At 54.3% G+C, this 18099-nt stretch overlaps 3 protein-coding genes across 3 annotated transcripts; 2 read left to right on the top strand and 1 right to left on the bottom strand.

Moving 5' to 3' along the window:
- Window positions 1-406: 406 nt before the first annotated feature.
- On the bottom strand, window positions 407-2459 carry NCS54_01075700 (Hypothetical protein; the record flags this gene model as incomplete). Its single annotated transcript, XM_053156055.1, has 2 exons — window positions 407-2143; window positions 2196-2459. The coding sequence occupies 2 exons, from the start codon at window positions 2457-2459 to the stop codon at window positions 407-409; spliced, it is 2001 nt and encodes a 666-aa protein (XP_053012030.1).
- A 5522-nt stretch (window positions 2460-7981) lies between these two features.
- Window positions 7982-9636, top strand: NCS54_01075600 (Protein OS-9-like protein; the record flags this gene model as incomplete). The annotated part of the gene is made up of 2 exons (XM_053156054.1): window positions 7982-8080; window positions 8131-9636. The coding sequence occupies 2 exons, from the start codon at window positions 7982-7984 to the stop codon at window positions 9634-9636; spliced, it is 1605 nt and encodes a 534-aa protein (XP_053012029.1).
- A 5336-nt stretch (window positions 9637-14972) lies between these two features.
- Window positions 14973-17798, top strand: NCS54_01075500 (Hypothetical protein; the record flags this gene model as incomplete). The annotated part of the gene is made up of 2 exons (XM_053156053.1): window positions 14973-15476; window positions 15525-17798. 2 exons carry the CDS (start codon window positions 14973-14975, stop codon window positions 17796-17798), a joined length of 2778 nt encoding a protein of 925 aa, XP_053012028.1.
- Window positions 17799-18099: the final 301 nt, after the last annotated feature.

Here is an 18099-nt window from a genome sequence, read left to right as displayed (position 1 = left end):
AAAGATTCGGAGGCGAAGAAGAGAAACAGCAATCATAAAACAGGCTCCTTGAAAGTCATTAAATGTGAAGGGAAAATCGGAAAGGTCCGACCAAAGGATGGCACCCTTGGTCTGGGGAAAGACTGCTATCCAGGGGAAAGCAGATTGCCGAGTTCAAGATACCAGAGTGGGCATTGTCGTGTCGACCCATCCTTGACTTGAACTCGGCCAAGGGCTTTTTTTTTGTGTTTTGTTCTTTTCGCCCATCCTTATCCCTTGGTACGTTTGGTGCTCGACAATAACTCGACGTTGAGATCTAGTTCAGCGAAGCACGCCAACTGGTGGAGGTTGGAAAATATCCATAAGGAAATAAACGAGAACGATCACCGATACTCCAGGGAACCCCAACCCCTGTCGCCATCATGCCTCAAGCCCACTGGACAAGGTGAGACATGTCTTGGTACGTCGATGGGGTGATGGTGTTTGTGGACGAGAGATTCGACCCATAGGCCGAGGAGCCCTGGTCCGAGAAGGCATAGTTGTCGCTCAGAGCGACCAGGGGGGACCCATCCGAGAAAGGCGAGTACCCGAAGCTGCCGGCAGACGAGATGGGGGCCTGGATGCTAAGCTCACCGTTGGCTCCAGCCAACATAGCGGGATCAGCACCCTCAAGGGCGATATCGTAGGTCTCGCCATAGGGGCTCATGCTGCTGCCAGTGCCGTATATCTCCATCTGGTTGGGTAGGCTAGAGCCCTCCATCTCGGCATCAACCATGTCCGAGTCGCCCTCCTCCTGATCCATGATGGGGGATTCGTTCTGGCCAACCTCGACCGTCTTCTCGACGAACCAGGCCTTGAGCTCAGACATGGGAGGCCAGTCGCCACCGCCCTTGCCTCCGCGCTTCTCATCACCGTTGGCACCCTTCTTGCCCCGGGGAGTCTTGGGCTTGAAGTGTGTGCGGCGGAGATGAGCGGCTGCGTTGTAATAGGCGCCATACTCCTTTCCAGAAGTGCACGCCTTACACTTGGACAAGGGGTTTACGGCCTTGACGTTGGACTTGATGCCAACTGTCGCTGGGTCACGGCAGACAAACTTCTTGACAATGCCCTCGTGCTTGGCGTTGATGTGCCGGCGAAGCTCATGGTCGCCACGGAAGCCATCTGGATGCTCATTGCACTGGGTGCAGTGAACCTTGGGGTGCTTGGGTCGCTGGTAGCTGCTCTTGTTCACAGGCACCTTGGCCTCTTTCTTGGTAGCAGTCGAGTTGGCTTCGGCCTTGGTCATCTCCTCCTTGGGCTTGGGGGCAAGCTGAAGGGTCTTGGCGGACTGCAAAACACGCACTCGGGCTTCTGCGGCTCTGCGCTCAAGGTTGGAGGCATTCGATCGCACACTTGAGATACTTGTGTTGGAAGCTGATCGCTCCATGTCGGCGGACTCTGGTGACGACAAGAGTGAGTTCTTGTTGGCGGTTGCCCACTGTTGAGAAGCTGCAGTGGAGGAAAGATTGGCGCCGAGGCCGATGAGATCATGCTCAGGCGTGTACTGCTTGCTGGTTGGGTAAAGGTTGGTAGAGCTGGGAGAAAGATCCGGAGCAACGAGCCCGTCGATGTGGGACTGTGATGATGCCATGGCGGCCATGGGAACCCCAAAGTTGTCCAAGGCGCTATTTTGGCGTGTCAAAGGACTCGGGGCCTCGGCGACAGAGGGGCCGGAGATCATCGAAGGACACGCCGATGAGAGGGGGTAGCTGCAGGGCACATTGGAGGATAGGCTTGACGAGAGGCTCGAGAAGGCGTTTGTGGAGGCCATGTTGTATGAGAAGTTTGAGAAGGACGGGTCAAACTGCTGCGAGCTTTGAGGAATCTCGGTGTACATCTCCAAGAAGTCGCCAGGATCCATGCCAATGTTGAGAGGCTGGTTCTCCTGGACGCTGGGCAATCGTTCGGATGCGCCCTGGAGGGACTGGTTGGCGGGCTCATCTTGAGAAGCGCAGAAGCGACCGATGGACGGATTGAGAGGAGCGATGCGGTTCCCAGTTTGTGAAAAGGGCATGTGAGACTCGGACTGAGCTGACATGCTTCGGCTCATGGGGACTGTAGCGTTCGACTGCTGGGAGTATGCTCTCCTCTCGCGCTTGTGAGCCTGGAGGTTGGCATTGCGTTCCTATGGTGTGTCAGATGGTGGGCATGGCGATACGTCAGGATGTGTTCCATACCGTGATGGCACTCTTTATTTGTTGTGTGGGATAGCTAATGGTAGACTTGCTACGAGAGAGACCACTACTTCGTGCACTTGAGCCGTAGCCGGGAGGCTGATAGCCTTGGGCCAGCGAGTACCCGTAGTTCTGGGCGAAGTGATTTAGGGTTGAAGGATCTCCTCTGAACTGATCCTGCACCAACTGCTCGAGGTTGCTATTCCGTTCGGTGAGGAGCTGCACCCGACGTTGTAGCTCCTCGATATTGGTGTTTTCTAAATTCATCTTTGTATTGATGTCAAGTTGCACGCGGGATGATAGACGATGCAAGCGAACAAGATGTGTGAGGCGAGAAAGGCGCAAGATAGGATAACCTTGACAGGCTCGGCTCACGATGCGATAGACGCTGGTGTAAGCCGGACGTTGGACGATGGGGTAGCTGCGTCAAAAGTGGGCAGCCTTGCTAACCTGTGGATGGATGGCGAACAAGTAAAAAGCTGAGGCGAGGCGGACGAGAGGATCAAGAACTGAGGACAGATCTGAGGCTCACGTTGGTCGCGGTTGGAAAAGTGGGATATGTGAGTCGAGAAAGACGACGGAGAAGGGAAGGACAAGAACAAGAGCGTGAACGAAGATGCGGACGGGATGGAGGATTAATACGTGAGCCAGGATGGAGAGAGCAGGCGGCCCAGTCGTTCTGACGAGGCTTCCAATACCCACCCTCGAGCAGGGGTGAGCAGGGATGGTGGAACTGGGCGGTAGCTGCGGTGTGTGGACTCGTACTGTAGAAAGGATCTTGGTGGGTGGGCTAATTAAGGTGTAGCATGCTGTACAGTCCAGCAGAGACCGACCGACCGCGGGTCCCGGGCGTGCGTGGGCGTGTGACGATGATGTAGCGTGCGTCTTGGGTGGTGTGTTTCGAGGGAATGAGAAGGAGATACACTCTGCTCTGTCAGAATATTGGTGATTGCTGGCGAGCTGAGTTATGGATGCCAGTGCAGTGGCCTGACGGGAGGGAGAGACGTCGATAATAAATCAACTGCACGCGACGAGTGACAGACTGAAGGCAGATTTTTGACAAATGCACGTTGAAGACGCTGATGCAGGGCTAGAAGCTGCCGCTAGCTAGGTACTGTATCCGTAGATGGCCTGCTTTTGGTGTTTGAGATGCAGATTGAAATAAAGATGAAAATGACCTTGAAGACGTGGGATGAGACAGGAATGGGGCCCATCCCATGGGACCTGGGCGAGAGATGGAAAGAGCCCCCCAAAGACCAAGCCCGGCCAAGGTGGACGCGTGACGACACCTCACCAAAGAGTCCGCCCGTGGACAGCACGCATGGCTTCACCTCCAGGGGGCCCACCCGCTAACAAACGTCCTCCCCAAAGCCAAAGCGGTCGCTGGAGGTCGGCATGTTCGGTGCCCGTTGAGTGCTGTAAGCTCCGTGCCTCCAGCTGGCAGAGAGGTCTCCTTACCGGTGAGGTCCTGTCGGTCCACTAATAAAACACCCCGGGTAAAGTTGTCTCAGTCCAAAAAAAGAGTCCCCGACAAAAAAGAAAAAAAAGGGCCAACTCCAACAGAAAATATCCCTGTCGGCTGACGCCCGGCTACAGAGTGGAGTCCTGATGACGCTCATTGGATGTTTCAAGCCGTCCCTCGAAAGCGGGTTGGCTCCTTGCCCTGGTCTGGCCTGCTGCGACCACTACAACTTTTTTACTCGTCTCGCTCTCGGTTTGCGCGTACAGCCCAAGTCCAACTCTATTCGAAGACGACGAAACGGGTTGAAACGAGGCAGCTGTTTAGGGGCGTAAGAGGCTGAGTCGGGCTGTGTACTGTAGGTACGCGTTTGTCTGCTTGCTATGACTCTTATGTTTGTGTGTGATACAAGTGCAAAACGCAACATGTTGTGCATCTCGATGGGAAAACAAGAACCTGTCCAAGAGTCTAGGACTCGCTCTGAGTGAGACATACCGGCAAGCCGCAGATTTCTGACACCTCACGATCCATCCCCAACTCCCGACCGCCATCTCTCATTCCTGGTAGCTGGCTACGTAATTAGCGGCGGCATCAGTCGTCATTCTCGATACGGGCGGTGGCTTGTACAGTAGAGAGAAAAGAACCCCAGCCAGCCTCAGCCCAAGGACAACACAAAGAAGCAACGTTGAGAACAGTTACAACCCACCCTTGGGAAAACCCCCAAGACTTGCATGACGTCCGTCCAATACAGCATGCAGCCCGCCAACAGCAGAAATCGGCAGCAAAAAGCAACGACAACTCAAGGAGCGGTGCGTGGCCTGGAGCATTTCTTGGTTCTTGGGGGAATGGGATGGGATCCATGATCCAATGCGAGATGGATGTCATGGATCGCCCACTCACACAGTGGCATGGCAGAGGCCAACGAAGAGCGGGCACTGGGCGGGCGCCAGGGGGGCACCGACGCCAGAAGCGCCTCCGAACGCCAAACCGAGTAATTCAACGTGTCCATCATGGGATGGGGGGGACTGACTGCTTCTCTTGCGCCTGCATAACACGCAGCAGCGCAGCAACACACGGGAGTGAGTGAGTGAGACTGCTGCTGCGACAGACAGTTACGAGAGCGGCTACGAGACGGCGTCATATCATGCGCGAGCCTGCTAAAATCTTGACCGGCTGCACCCTCTCTGCCAGGTGCTGTTGTCAGTTCCCGTCTTGGTATTGCCAGTAGGAATGGAAGCTAGGTCTTGAAGATACAAGGGATATTGCTTGGTGGTCCGTATAATCACCGATGGGGTTTCTTGGTTCGATTGCGCCGTATTGTGGTGTAGCTATTTTCAGCCCTGTAGGAAGCACTGAGCAGACAATCTCGTAGGCGAGACCAGGAGCCTACCAACACTAGGGAACCGGCGATGCTGATCACCATTTTCCCTGGCATTTATTTGCTGGGCATTCCAGATCCGGTGCCAAGTGCCGCCTCTCTCACTGTTCGCTTACTGAAATGACCCAAGCCCCCGGGTTCAACAGCTCTCGACTTCTACCGGGCGTTGTCCCCTTGAGCAAAAGTGCAGATGGACTCGACCCCTTGATTCGTCTTTACCGCAGCTGAACAGCAGATGTGCAGTCGCAGCAGAGATGCCATCACCAAGATTCTGAAAACGTGCTCTGCCTCCACCTCCAACTTCAACGGGTTATATCCCTGCCCGGGCTAGCACCACACTCCATCTCGTTTGCACCCACCTCCCTAGCAAAAACGAGGCAATCAACGAGACGGGGCACCCAGCGATTGGCTCTCGAGCGCGGCCAGGTTGGCCCACCGCATCTCGATTGGCTCCCGCTGTCGCATAGAGTGAGGCGGACGGCGCCATGCTAGCAAGTGTGACTCCCCCCTTCTCCAGACCGAGCCAACCTAATCAGATCCTCTGTCGTTTTCTGCTTCACACCATCTTCTCTTTTGACTGCTTCTTTGTGTTGGCCTCGAGAGAAATAACCTCATGCTCTCGGGGAACTCGGGCCTGCTCAAACGATGCCGATCTCATCGTGTCCTGGACTAGGTCCGACTAGTCTAGACTCTGCGATCTTCATGATGGGACAGGCATGACCCGAGCTTCTCAATCCCTCGACCGAGTCCAATGTCGCGAGGGTTTCGCCCGGGCCCTGTGTCATGCAGTCGAGTACACATGCAGCTACTGTACGAGTTTCTTCTGACTCGAACATGGAAAAATGCTTGGCTTGGCTGTAATTACCTCGTCCTGCGCGTGTTTTAGTCCCTAACCCAGGAACAGCAGTTGTCTGTCTGCTGCGTTGTCGACTTATGCTAGCTTTTGCAACCATCACGGCCGCTGTCTTGATGCCGGGCACCCGGGCGTCTGCAACCTTGAGAGTTGCTTGCAACCCTCTCCGCGGAAGCTCATCCGGATCAACAGCCCCGATTCATCCCCTTCTCGGAATCCGTAGATATCCTCAATCCGCCGAAGACGTTGATGTTTAGCTGCGGCAGATAACATCTCCCGAGCCACCTGAGCTTGTTGGTTGGGCTCTCAGAGACACAAGTTCCACTTTCCACTGCCCCGTTGCCTCGTTTCCTTGCGGTGATCATGCAGGCTCAACCTCTGCCATACCCGTTTCAACTCGAATATTTCGCAGATCATTTACGGAACCGGTCCACCAGCTCCTGGTTCTTGATCCCGTGCCCGTGCGGTGTCGCTTCAGCCGCCCGCGCGCACGTGTGAAGGGGAACGCAATGCAGACCTTGGCCACCCACCGCGCTTGATTGTGTGTTTGCTTACGACGTCTTGATACCTTGCGTGTCGATCCGCGGCTTGGGCAGAACACGTGCGACACCTTTGACAGACGCATGTCTCGATAGCGCTAAGCTGGGCGGCACCCCTTGATAGGCATGCACAGATGGCGATGCCTTTACCTCCGAGTCTGGGAATGACAACTATTAGCGAGCAATGCGGGAAAACACTAGTCTGCTTTCTTGTCACCTGACTGCAGGTTGTCTGTCGGTTGTCTAGTCTAATTCACAGTTGTGATTATCTCGCAGCTCCAGTCAGCCACCCTAGACGCCCACATTTGTTTTGTGAATCCCACAGTTGATTGCCTATTACAATGCCACAATCAGTTGCTTAACACACTTGCAAATATGCAGGACACTGTAGGGAAACCCTGGCTCGAGGTGATTAAGCCAAGCCGAACGGCTTGTATCTGTTACATAGCTGCATGAAGGAGTTCGTAATGCCTTTGGCGAGCCCTGATCAAGCGTCACCTAGGGCAGATGTCTACATAACGAACCATGACTCGACAAATCACTGTCGGCAGTCTATGCTTCTCGGTTTGGGCAGCCAAACGGGACACGTCCGTCAACGCTGGGATCCCCTTGGGATGCTTCTCCAATATCATGCCATGATAAGCGCCTAGCGTTCTGCTAGAGCCATATCTTAGGAGTCACGCAGACGGAGCAATGGCCAACACCCATAGACGCCAGTTCCAACTCGGTAGGCGCCTCGCCGCAATCGTCGTCCGAGCTCGGGTCTAGCGGCCCGGCGATGAGATCGAAGCAGCATATCGTGGATCTCTTTAATCACCGGGTCCAGGACTCTTTTGCCTGCCGACTCGGGGGTGCCCACCTGGCCCCGGAGGTGGCAAACTGCCCACCGAGACACGTGTAGTGCTCCGAAGAGCTCTCCTGGCGGTTGGCTCCCCTCCCGGAACGGGGATGTTCCTGGCAACGGCATGTGCCGGTGATAGGCCCTGTTGAGTGCCATCGAGCCATGTTGGGCTCTAGGTTACAGATTTAAAGTTGTTGACTTGAGACGAACCTTGCACACCGAGAAGCCAATATCTTGTCGCCTCAATAGGGCATCCAGGAGAGGAGACAACTAGGCATCTGGGCAAGGAGATGAGGTATGAGGTAATAGTCAGCTGCTTGGTTGGATCTTCCAATTTAGACAGTAATTATTATTAGGTACTCATCTCGCATCGGCGGCAATGCCGACTCGGCCCCTCTTAATCTCCTAGGCTCCGTAGTGTCAGTCCGTTAGAAGTGGAAATGGCCGGCGTCGTGTTCGGGGGTTCCTGGAGAACCATGCGCCGTCCACAGCCGGAGAAATGGCCGGATGGTGGCTTCCCTTACCTGACACCGGCGAAACTTCGGAAAACTGGTGCTTCGCAAGATGACGCCTGGCTTCAACCAATCGAAACCCCACAGCTCGGCCCATCATGACACCTCTCCCACTAACGCTTGGCAGGCCGACTAAGCGGGTGGTTGACGTGACCTTTCTCATCTCCTTGAGCTCTATGTGAGCTATTCACGGCACATTACGGCACAATGCGCCGGTTCAACTTGGCACTCCTGGCTGTGATCCAGCTTGCCCGAGCTCGCTCTCCGAGCTTTAGCATCCACGAGGATCTGTTGACGTATCCTCAGGTAAGCCATCCCGGGATGCCGAGGGGTTGACTGATGCTCACTGTTGGCAGTTTGAGGTCATCTTTGCCGACGACTACATCTCCGAGAAGGACGCCAGTTCTCTATTGGAACAGAGTGTTCAGCATTCCACCTACTCGGCCGACTTTGCGCAATCTACCCTCCAGCAGGTCCGAGAGGCCAACGAGCGCGACAATGACCAGACCAACGAAGGCGAAACAGGCCCGTCGCATACATACGAGCTGATGAAGCTTCCTCCCCACCAATACCTATGCTCTATCCCCGTCATACAACCCCCGGCGCCCGAGAACAAGACCGCCAACGAGCTCGCCAAGGCCGAGGAGGCGCGCGAGCTTAGTCGTGCGACTGCAAGTGGGTGGGAGCTTTTGGGACAATTAGAGAATTCATGCCTCTACTTTATGTCAGGGTGGTGGAGCTACAGCTTCTGCAATAACCGAGAGATTGTTCAGTTCCACGCACTTCCTTCCATACCCAACGGACAGCCTCCCAAGCGCGACCCGAACACAGCTCAGTTTGTCCTGGGACGGACACCTGCGATCCCTCACGATGCTGCGTACCAGGCTAAGAAGAATGGCCAGGAGGAGCCGGCCCCAGCAGAGCTGCAGGTCAAGGGCGACCAGCGATATCTGATTCAGCGCCTGGAGGGAGGAACCATATGCGATTTGACAGGACGGGAGCGTACCATCGAAGTCCAGTATCACTGTGTACCGGGCATGAAGAGCGATCGAATCGGCTGGATCAAGGAGGTGACAATTTGCGCGTACCTCATGGTGGTGAACACGCCGCGGCTTTGCAACGATGTCGCTTTCTTGCCCCCCGAGGAGACGAGAGCAAACCCCATTACGTGTAAACTCATCGTTGGAGAGAATGACACTCCTCCTTTGCTGGACCAAACCGCCCCCGCTGAGGCGCCCATCGCTCAGGAAGCGAATCAGCAAGAAGGCTCAATCGCCCAAGACGATCCTCCCGCGAAGGAGCAGGTCAACATAGGTGGCGTTATTGTCGGCGCACGGAATGTCCTGTCTTTTGCCGACGAAGCTGGGAAGCCGCCTGCGAAGCTCGCTCCTCCTCAGAGCTACTTTGCCAACACGGATACGGATGCCGAGCGCTTTATCGAAGTGGTAGCCTCTGGAAAGTCTGCGGAGGAAGGCGGCGAGTCTAAGGTTCTCGGCAACCCGGAGCTTGAGAGGCTGGACCTGCAGCCCGGCGTGGTGAAGGACATGGCGGAGAGGATGAAGAAGATGGCAGGGAAGCACGGTTGGAAGCTGGAGCTCGTGGAGCTGCCGGGCGGTGATAAGGAGCTGAGAGGCTATATCGATGCGGATGAGGATGAGCTGGCCAAGGACAAGGCTCAGAGGAAGCAGGAAGCGGCCGCAGGTAAACAGGAGGAAAAGAAGGTTGCCGAAGGGCAGGGCGAGGTGAAGAGTGAGAAGAGCGAAGAGAAGGACGAGAAGCAACAGGAAAAGAGTGAGAAGGTTGAGGAGAAGAAGGGGGCGGAGGGAAGTCAGGAGGAATTCTTCCAGAAGCAGGAGCTGTGATTGAGTAGACTTGTTCGGCGTTATGGTATGGGTTATTGATAGTATGAATATACATCACACGGGCATATGTATGTGTACGCATGCTTGACTTTCATTTACTTGATGTGTATTGTTGTCATTGTCGAAGAGCTATAAATTCACTTGATCTTACATGTTTGATAGCGCGCAGACATTCATCTCCTGGCACTGCAGGGCTTGCTAGGTGGATTTGCTGGTTCTGGACACTGGCCCTGGTCTCCGCTGCGATGAGATCTACGGTTGGCGGGGATCCCCTTGATGTTTTATGTTGAGGGCGATTGGCCGGAGACAGATTTAGGAGTCACGGAGGGAGGCGAAGCTTATGCACATCTCACTTGGTGGGCGAATGAAGCGATTCCCATGTAACCCAAGACTCGCTCAAAGCCCTCGTTGGCCTACTCCTCTCATAGATAGAGTCACGGGCATAAACGACTAGTATAGAACATAATTCCTCATTAACTGTACCGACACCACGCTCAATGCCACGCGACGACGTACTTGAGCTGTCTGGGGCAGTGTGTATCCAATACACCGCCTTTTGAGATGGAGGGTCAGGTTCATGAATCCTCGCCGTTAGAAGATGCAGTTAGAATGACGAGTATAGCCTTGCAGTTCCCATCTTATTTGTGTAGATCTCCTGTACGTCATAGAAGGCCGAGCCCCTTGTTGAACGTTAGATGGGTACTGTCGTGTATCGCAACTCGCCCATTGCTACATCTTGCTTGACCCGGCTGGGGAATAGTTCCCGTCAGCTTAGAGAAACAAAACTAATCTGCTAGAGATGTGCACTTGTCTACATCCATTATGGCGTGGCTCCGGTGTGATCAGTAAGAGGCAGACCAGTGTTGAACAGAAAGTCAGGTCCTCCACCCAGTTTGACCGAGACACATAGAGTTGTGAACGATAGCTGTTTGTGGTAGATTCTTGTAGAAATTCTCCATGGCCACTGCTTGGAGTATACTGTAATGAAGAATGAAAATCACAAGCTCGAATGGAGAGAAAGGATGCATCATTTGGACGTGAGTAGGGTAATGAAGTCACCTGAGCACCTTCTGGCAATACCTCGAGAGTAGTACCAGAGCCTGATGCACAACGGCTCAAGTCCTTGGTCATGCTCACTTTGAGAAGAGTCTAAGCGGTGTGTAGCTCACCACACCCTCTGGCCCTCTGTCTAAACTCCAAAGTTAGACTTCATCTGGGCCTTTTGCTCATCTACTCTCCGACTCATCATCCTGCTTGACTTCCTAACAACCAAGCAATGATGTTTTGGCTTTCTCCTATCTTTCTAGCTAGAACTGTGAGCCTCAATGAGAAGTACAGCTCTTGATATGTAAGCAGTTGGACTTGTCACAGGGTAGGGCGTACCTACATAGCGGCTCTAGAGGTGGCGAGGAATCAAGGGAGTTTGCTCTGTCCGATACCCATCGCTGTTTTCTTAGTGTTGATGTCACCAGTGGCTGGCTGTTCCTTCATCAGGGCCCTTTCCATGATGATTTCCCTCTACCTATCGTTGAGTGACAAGTTGCCACGGTATTGACGGTTGCTTAGTACTTTGCGAAGTCCAAGCTGGGAGGCAAATTCACTGAGAAGACAAGGCCATGGAATGAATGAGTGACAATCGGGCATCGTGCATAGCCGGTGATCAGATCTTGACACACCCAGTCAGGTTTCTTGGTGCGACAGGATTGCGTAGAAAGTCACACCACAATCATGATATCAAGAATGAAGGTAAATTCTGCCACGCTTATTGGTTGCATAGCACCGGTGATGTTGTGCAGACGGGCCTCGAAGCACGGCGATAGATCTGGAAACAGGTATTACTGCGATTTTAACTTGATGGCAACATTACTTACCAGCTACGGAGTTCTTTGCACACCGATATTGGACAGTGGACCATACGGCATTGAGCCCAAACAGCGGTGGCAAGACGTAGAGATACGGCAAGCTTGGGGATGTCCCTTTCAGCGTGTTGCCAGTTAAGCTTTCCGTACCTTGGTCAAAGGAGCTTGTCAAGTCGTGGAGCAAAAAGCGTTTGCCACTGGGAGCCAAGCAGATTGCTGTCGTAATTAAGATGCTTGCGGAAGGGCGGCTTCGGATATCCGCAGACAAGAAGCCGCATGATCGCGTGGCATAGCTTGTGGAATGTCAATTTGGCCCACGATCAATAGCGCCGTCGTCCTGCCATCTGCCCGTTGGACAAGGAGGCGTCTAGACTTGGGCTAGGAGGTTTGTTTGTCATGGTCGGGCTAATGTTTGGCGAGCCTGATAAACGCCAAGGCTTGATAGATCTGCGATGCTTAACGTTACCTTGTTCCAAGCCTTGCGAGAATCTCTGCGTTTCCTGTCGAGATTTTTTTCTTTGGCAAGGGGAATTCTGCGATACCCATCCTCGTGATACTTTCCACAGCATTTCAGCTTTTCACTTGACGGCGAAATGGTCCGAACACGGGCATCTTCGGAAGCCAGATTTTTCAGCTCTTTAGCCTGTGAGCAGGTGTATCCCCTATCCCTGACGGTTTGGTGAACCACAGATGCAATGCAATCGCCAGACCGCGGCGTCGGAATTGACCGCCTCCTCCAAGTGTTTGCTGCGATGCGGTGCAATTCAGGCTGCATGGCAGATATGCCGCCAAAGAGGCGGTATGCAAACCCCAGCCGCAGGCCAGATGCGTTTGGACCTGGGCAGTTCCCACTTGGTCGCATCTTGCAGAGCGCATCGTTGATCTGGATCTATTGGACCGTCTGTTGGTGCATGTCTGTCTGCGTTCGTAGTAAGTTTGCGAGCTGGCAAAAGGTTCCTGATGGTGGCTGAGTGGTTGGGAAGCATTTGAGGCGTAAAGGTTTCACGTGAGAGGGTGGCCAGCTGCCAGGGCGGCCAAGTCCCGACGGGAAAGGCTTGGGAGGAGGTGAGACTTTGCGGGAAGGACGAACAAGGCCGCAAGGGACCCGAGGGGCGTTTTTTGCCTTGACCTCTTCCGTCAAAAGGCGAGGCAAGGGTTTGAAGGTTCTGGGCTGGGTCTATTGAAGCCTGAAGCTACTTAAGGCGGACCGAAAGTGACAAGGGCCGGACTCGTTTCACCCGTCGCGTCACAGCTGGAGGGAGAGGCAGAATTGACAAGAATTTATGTGTGGTTGCCAGATCTTCAAGGACGTATACGAGCACATGGTCTGGCAACTCGACTCAATGGCTTGATGCGAGTGATGATGCGTGGCTTGCAAGGCCCTTGAGGGGTTTCAGTTGCGTTGCTGGTGACAACGACGAGAAACAAGGTGATGAATGGAATGGATGACCGGGAGGAGTTGAAACATCCGTGACCGACAGTCAGGTCGAGCCAACGACTTTCCAACGGCCAGCGAGGGAACCGCCGTGTCCGATAAACGGACGAGTGCTGATCCTACAAGGGCCCTCGACTCTTGCTTTTTTTTCGTCTGCTGTCTCTCCTCCCCAAGCCACGCTGAGAGACCGTCGTCAGAGAACAGGACGCCAAAAGCAACGGCAGAAGCAAAAAAGCGAGCTCGAGAGAGAGTCAAAGGTGACGACATGGGTATGTTTCCCCTGCCATGTCCCTGTCCGAAAGGGCGCCCCGCTCGCCGGGAGCCAGGGGGCCATGCTCCCCAGGATGACGGGAGAGTGCGTGATTGGTGGACGGGAGGGCTGTTTGCGCAGGAGGAAGTGATGGGAGGTGACAGGAGGGGAAGTAGAGCTTGTTAGTGGAGGAGGGGGACAAGAGGAGAGTTCTAATTTTGATGTGACGGGCACGTGTTGGATGTGAGAGGACGCGATGCAATGTCGACTGAGGGGTCAATATTACATGGAGAATGGATATCAGTCCCTCTATTCGATAACAATGAGCTGCAGATGCCAGGGGATCATCTTCTTCTCCGTGGAAACAGCCGTCAACAAACAACCAAGCACAGGCCAGACTTGGGCCTGATGACCTACCGCAAGCACCTAAATCTCACTTCCCTTGAAAGGAGAAGGACGACTCGCTCGTGGACTATCAGTATCAAAATGACGACCCTCCCTAGCAAGTCCAATTCAACTCCCGAGAGTACACAGCCCACTTCCTGAAACCCTCCCCCACTTCTCAGCCAGAGCGCGTCGCGTCAATCCATGTCGATCCTTTCAATCAATCCACGGAACACGGCCGCCCGCGACCGCGGGCACTAACAGCAGCTACCGCGTCCCGCCCAAAATTTTGCTAGTGGGTGCCTGACGGAGCTGCAGCGCTAATGCGGAGGCCCCTACCGTAGCACGACTCTCAGGTTCCAGTTCTTCCTCAAGCCCCCTTGAGCCTGGGGCGGGTTTTATGCCAGGGATCGGTGGCATTGGAATGGATTGGCTCGCGTTCTTGGTTTGGGTTTGGCTTTGATTTTTGGCAGACGGGAGGGAAGGGACGTACTACCTATACGTATCACAGACTGTCGCATCCTTTCTTTTTGCTTGCTCCGTCTTCTCCCTCCCTACTCCCCTTTCTCTTTGTGATAATCCATCCACCTTCTGCTTCTGCCCCAAGACAGTCACGTCCTAATTAATTTCCTGACTTTCAGATTGGCCCATTTCCTTTCCTTCTTGGCTTGTCCTGTGCTGCGCTGCTTGTCTCGCTTGAGCGTCCATCCTCCTCCACGTCACGTACCTTCTCCTCTACTCCTTGCGCCGCGACCTCTTTCCTCCCTCCCCACCAAACACGAGAAGACTAAACCCACCAGTCTCTCCCTCGCATCGTCATCCCCGACCGACTTTCCCGAGTCATTAGACCCTCCACCTTCTTCGACATCGCGTCTCCTTTTCTTCAAGAGATTCCTCGAGGTGCAACTTGAAACACCATCATTGCCTGACAGCTTCGCTTCGCTTCGTGACCGAGACAGGAGACGTCACCTCTCTCCCAAGGAAACCACTGCCGACATTTGCGACACGTTTGCGTTTGTTTCGGCAATACTCAAGGAATACAATTCCTGTCTACTTCCGACATTGCCTTCATCAACCGGTCAACAGCCTTGAGACACGGACTAGCAACATCAATTACACAGTATCCTACCCATTTCGCCTCCCGAGACGACACAGGCCATCCAGTACATTCCGCGATGAAGTGAACCAAGCTACTCCATCGCGATCTGGACCTTGGAGAAACGCGATCAACCTCGATATGCTGCATAGACACGTATAATTGTGTGTCTGATCGCCCACCGTCTCAAACCAACATTGATATCACATACAAAGACAACCCGTTCTGCTTGTCCGAGAAATCCAACGGCAGGCCTGTTCTCTTACTCTTATACTCTTAATCACATAGTCAGCCCTTCGGCATTTCCTAATCATGGAGCGACCTCCTTCGCGGTCTTCTTATGGGCGAACCGCCTCTCGATCTTCCACTAGTACCACCAACACGAGAGTCACTATGCATAGCACGAATAGCTCGACTTCTTATGCACCTCAATCTCCTCAACTATCCCACTCGCAACACTCACAGCACTCCCACCGATTCTACCATGCTCCTTGTCAACGACCTGCCAGCGCCACTCCGCGAACATCGGCTCGATTGACGCCGCGCCTAACGAGAGAATCTAGCAGCGAATCCACGCGCCAGCCAGTTGTCTCATCTTTCCTTCAGGAGAGGCTTCAGAAGGAGCGTCAGGCCGAGAGCGAAAAGGCATCGTCATGGTCACGAGCCAACACTGAAGCTAACTCTTCAGGCGAATTCGGCCAGGTCAGCCATGGCTCCCCTACTAAGCGTAGGGAGTCCGATGTGCACCGACCTCAGTCAGCCGCTGGTAGTGAGGCGTCTAAGAAGAAGGGGTTGGGGGTCAAGGACATGGAGCAGGTAAGATTGCGGTTGCTTTCTGGAAGATCCTAGCTGACTGGTTTCGAGGTCATTTCTTCTCTTCACAAGCAGAACTTTGACCTCAAGTTGGAACTTTACCATCGTCGGGAACGACAGACGGCATTGGAAGACCAGGTCGAGATCCTGGAATCGGAAAAGAGAAGAGTCGATGAGATCAACGATAACCTTGTTCAAGAGATGGAGAAGCGTGACAAGGCCATTGAGGAAGCAGTTGCCATGATTGTGACGCTCGAGGCCAGGCTTGAGCAGTTTGCCCAAGAGCGCGCCATGGTTGAACAGATCGAAGCCGAGGGACAGTACATGGCGCCCGCGTACAACCCTTGCTACGAAGATCCCGTACCAAAGTCTAAGTCGCCGGAACCCGTGAGACAAGGGGATGGTGCTAAGGCCATCACCCGGATGCCGAGTTTCTTGTCTGAGCGGAGCGAGAACACCGAGAACTTGCGAAATGTCTATCTTGGAGCTAGAGGCAGTGTTCTCAGCCTCCCACAAGTACCCGAGGGCGAGGGGAACTTTGAGAATGGCCCCGTGGGCAGCCCAAGTCTCAGCGTCTTGAGCGAGAGCTCTTTCGTGAGTGTGTACGGAAAGAAGGGACACGACACGAAGGTTCCCCAGGATGTGGAGGAACCACTGTCCCTTGATGGCACTGATGGTCTTTCGGCCAAGGTCGTTGCTAAGAGCATTCACCGGCCAAAGACATCTCTGGCCAAATCCCCCATGCCGCCAACTAACAGATCAGGTCGGTCGAACTCGCTCACCAACAGCAAGCGTGGGCAGTTCGACTCTATCAACAACGTCATCATCGATCGGGGATCTCCCCTCCAGCAGATTGAGCGAGACTACTCTCAGAAGAAGGGAGAAGAACGACCTCAGAGCCGGGACAAGGATGGCGCCAGTCTCTTCAATGGACGTGCTGCTATGTCGCCTAACCATCGACGTACCAAGGAGGAGAAGCGAGAGTCGCTTCGAAAGGTTCTGACCGATGCGCCTGGTGGTGTTCGACTGCATGATCATGCTCTCCCACCAACACCCGATACTATTTCAACCTCGACACTGCGACGGTTCCAGAACTCCAATGACACCTTGTCGAAGCATCCTACGATGAGACGAAGCCGTAGTGGCCTGTCAGATGCATCCGACGATGAAAAGGTGGACGCGCACTCCGGTGCTCGTCTTGAGCAGCCTTCGCATGTTGTCAAGGCTTCAGCTAAGATCATTGAACTGAACAACAGCGCATATCTGGAGAACCGCGGCAGATCGATCCAGCGCCCTCGTTCTGCTGATGAGACAACTGTATCTAACCGAAGAGGAAACGACTGGGACTCGGACTCTGATGACACGGACGTCGAGTCTCTCGAGTCGAGCCTTGATATTTGGATGCGCGAGAGCGCCAAACCGAATAGAAACAGAAACGGCGGACGCATCTCGCCTGGTCTCTTTAGCTTCCCGTCTGGCGGAGCCAAGGGCGGCTGGGCGATGGATGCCATGTTTGGACCTGGCAACGGGTACTCTGGAGGCGTTAGCACTGGCGCTGACCCACAGAGAGTCATGGACTTGTTCGCTGTTCAACAGGAATTGTTCTCTTCGTCGATTCCTCCGCCGCCGCCGAACAGGCGGTCCAGCCTCAATGCCCAGACTGCAGCCAACTCCAAAGCTGCTTTCCTGTCGAAGCCATTGGTCAACGCCAAGGTCTCCAAGCCAGGTCGCCGAAGCCGTCACCAGAGGAGAAACAGCGATGATATCCAGATCAGAGCAGAGATGCAGACTCCGGTGCAGCCACTCCAGCCAGCGCCACCAGTCGGCGACCAGAAGAAGAACCATTACCCGCCAATCACGGGACAGCAAGCTGTCCGCAACGGACTTACAAAGCTTTTCCGGCGATCGATTGGAGCAGGATCTTCCAACTCCGCACCGGCACCGGCGCCGGCAGCGGCCCCAACTTCGGACGCGGCTCCTGTTGAGCAGACCAGCGTCGAACACCCCAACATTAATGGTGCGACCGGGGTTCCACCGTGGATGACTAGAACTGGAGTAGTGGATGATGACCGCGACAGCGCAACGCCTCCACCGATTATGCGGAACCCTCGCCACGGCCGGCATGTCTCTGTTGAACTGAGCATGGCGGACGACTCCATCTTGAGTCAGGAGTCGGCAGCACCGGGTACGCCGTTGACAGCGGCTCCGGCGTATGACAAGGGGACTCCCGAGTACATTGCGGGTAGCCCCAGAGTGGCCTCGGCAGGGCCCAGGAGAAAGTGGTTGCCAGGATTTGGAAGGGCGGCGGGAAAGAACAAGAGTTAGGAGATCTGGTGTCAGCACAGAATCACTTTTGCGTTGAGGATGATGTTTGCAGAGCGTCAAATTGTAAATTAACAAAATAACCATGGATTGGTCAGGGGGGTTGCAGTCGGAATGCACCCAGGCGTTGGATTGTATCATACCCAAGGGGGGAAAACTCAATTTGCTTACGGGAGGGGACACAATGGGAGGCTAGGTCAGGGGAGACACTGGTTTAAGGTTGGGGACAGGTTTGAGGTTGGGACATATGGGACATCAATGAGGTCAATCTGACCTGGAAGCGAGCTAAGCATAAATTGGTAGC

Source organism: Fusarium falciforme, chromosome 8 (genome assembly GCF_026873545.1).
Source record: "Fusarium falciforme chromosome 8, complete sequence".
Lineage (NCBI taxonomy): Eukaryota > Fungi > Ascomycota > Sordariomycetes > Hypocreales > Nectriaceae > Fusarium > Fusarium falciforme.
Note: the sequence above shows the minus strand (reverse complement) of the source record. Positions and strands in the feature narration are given on the sequence as shown.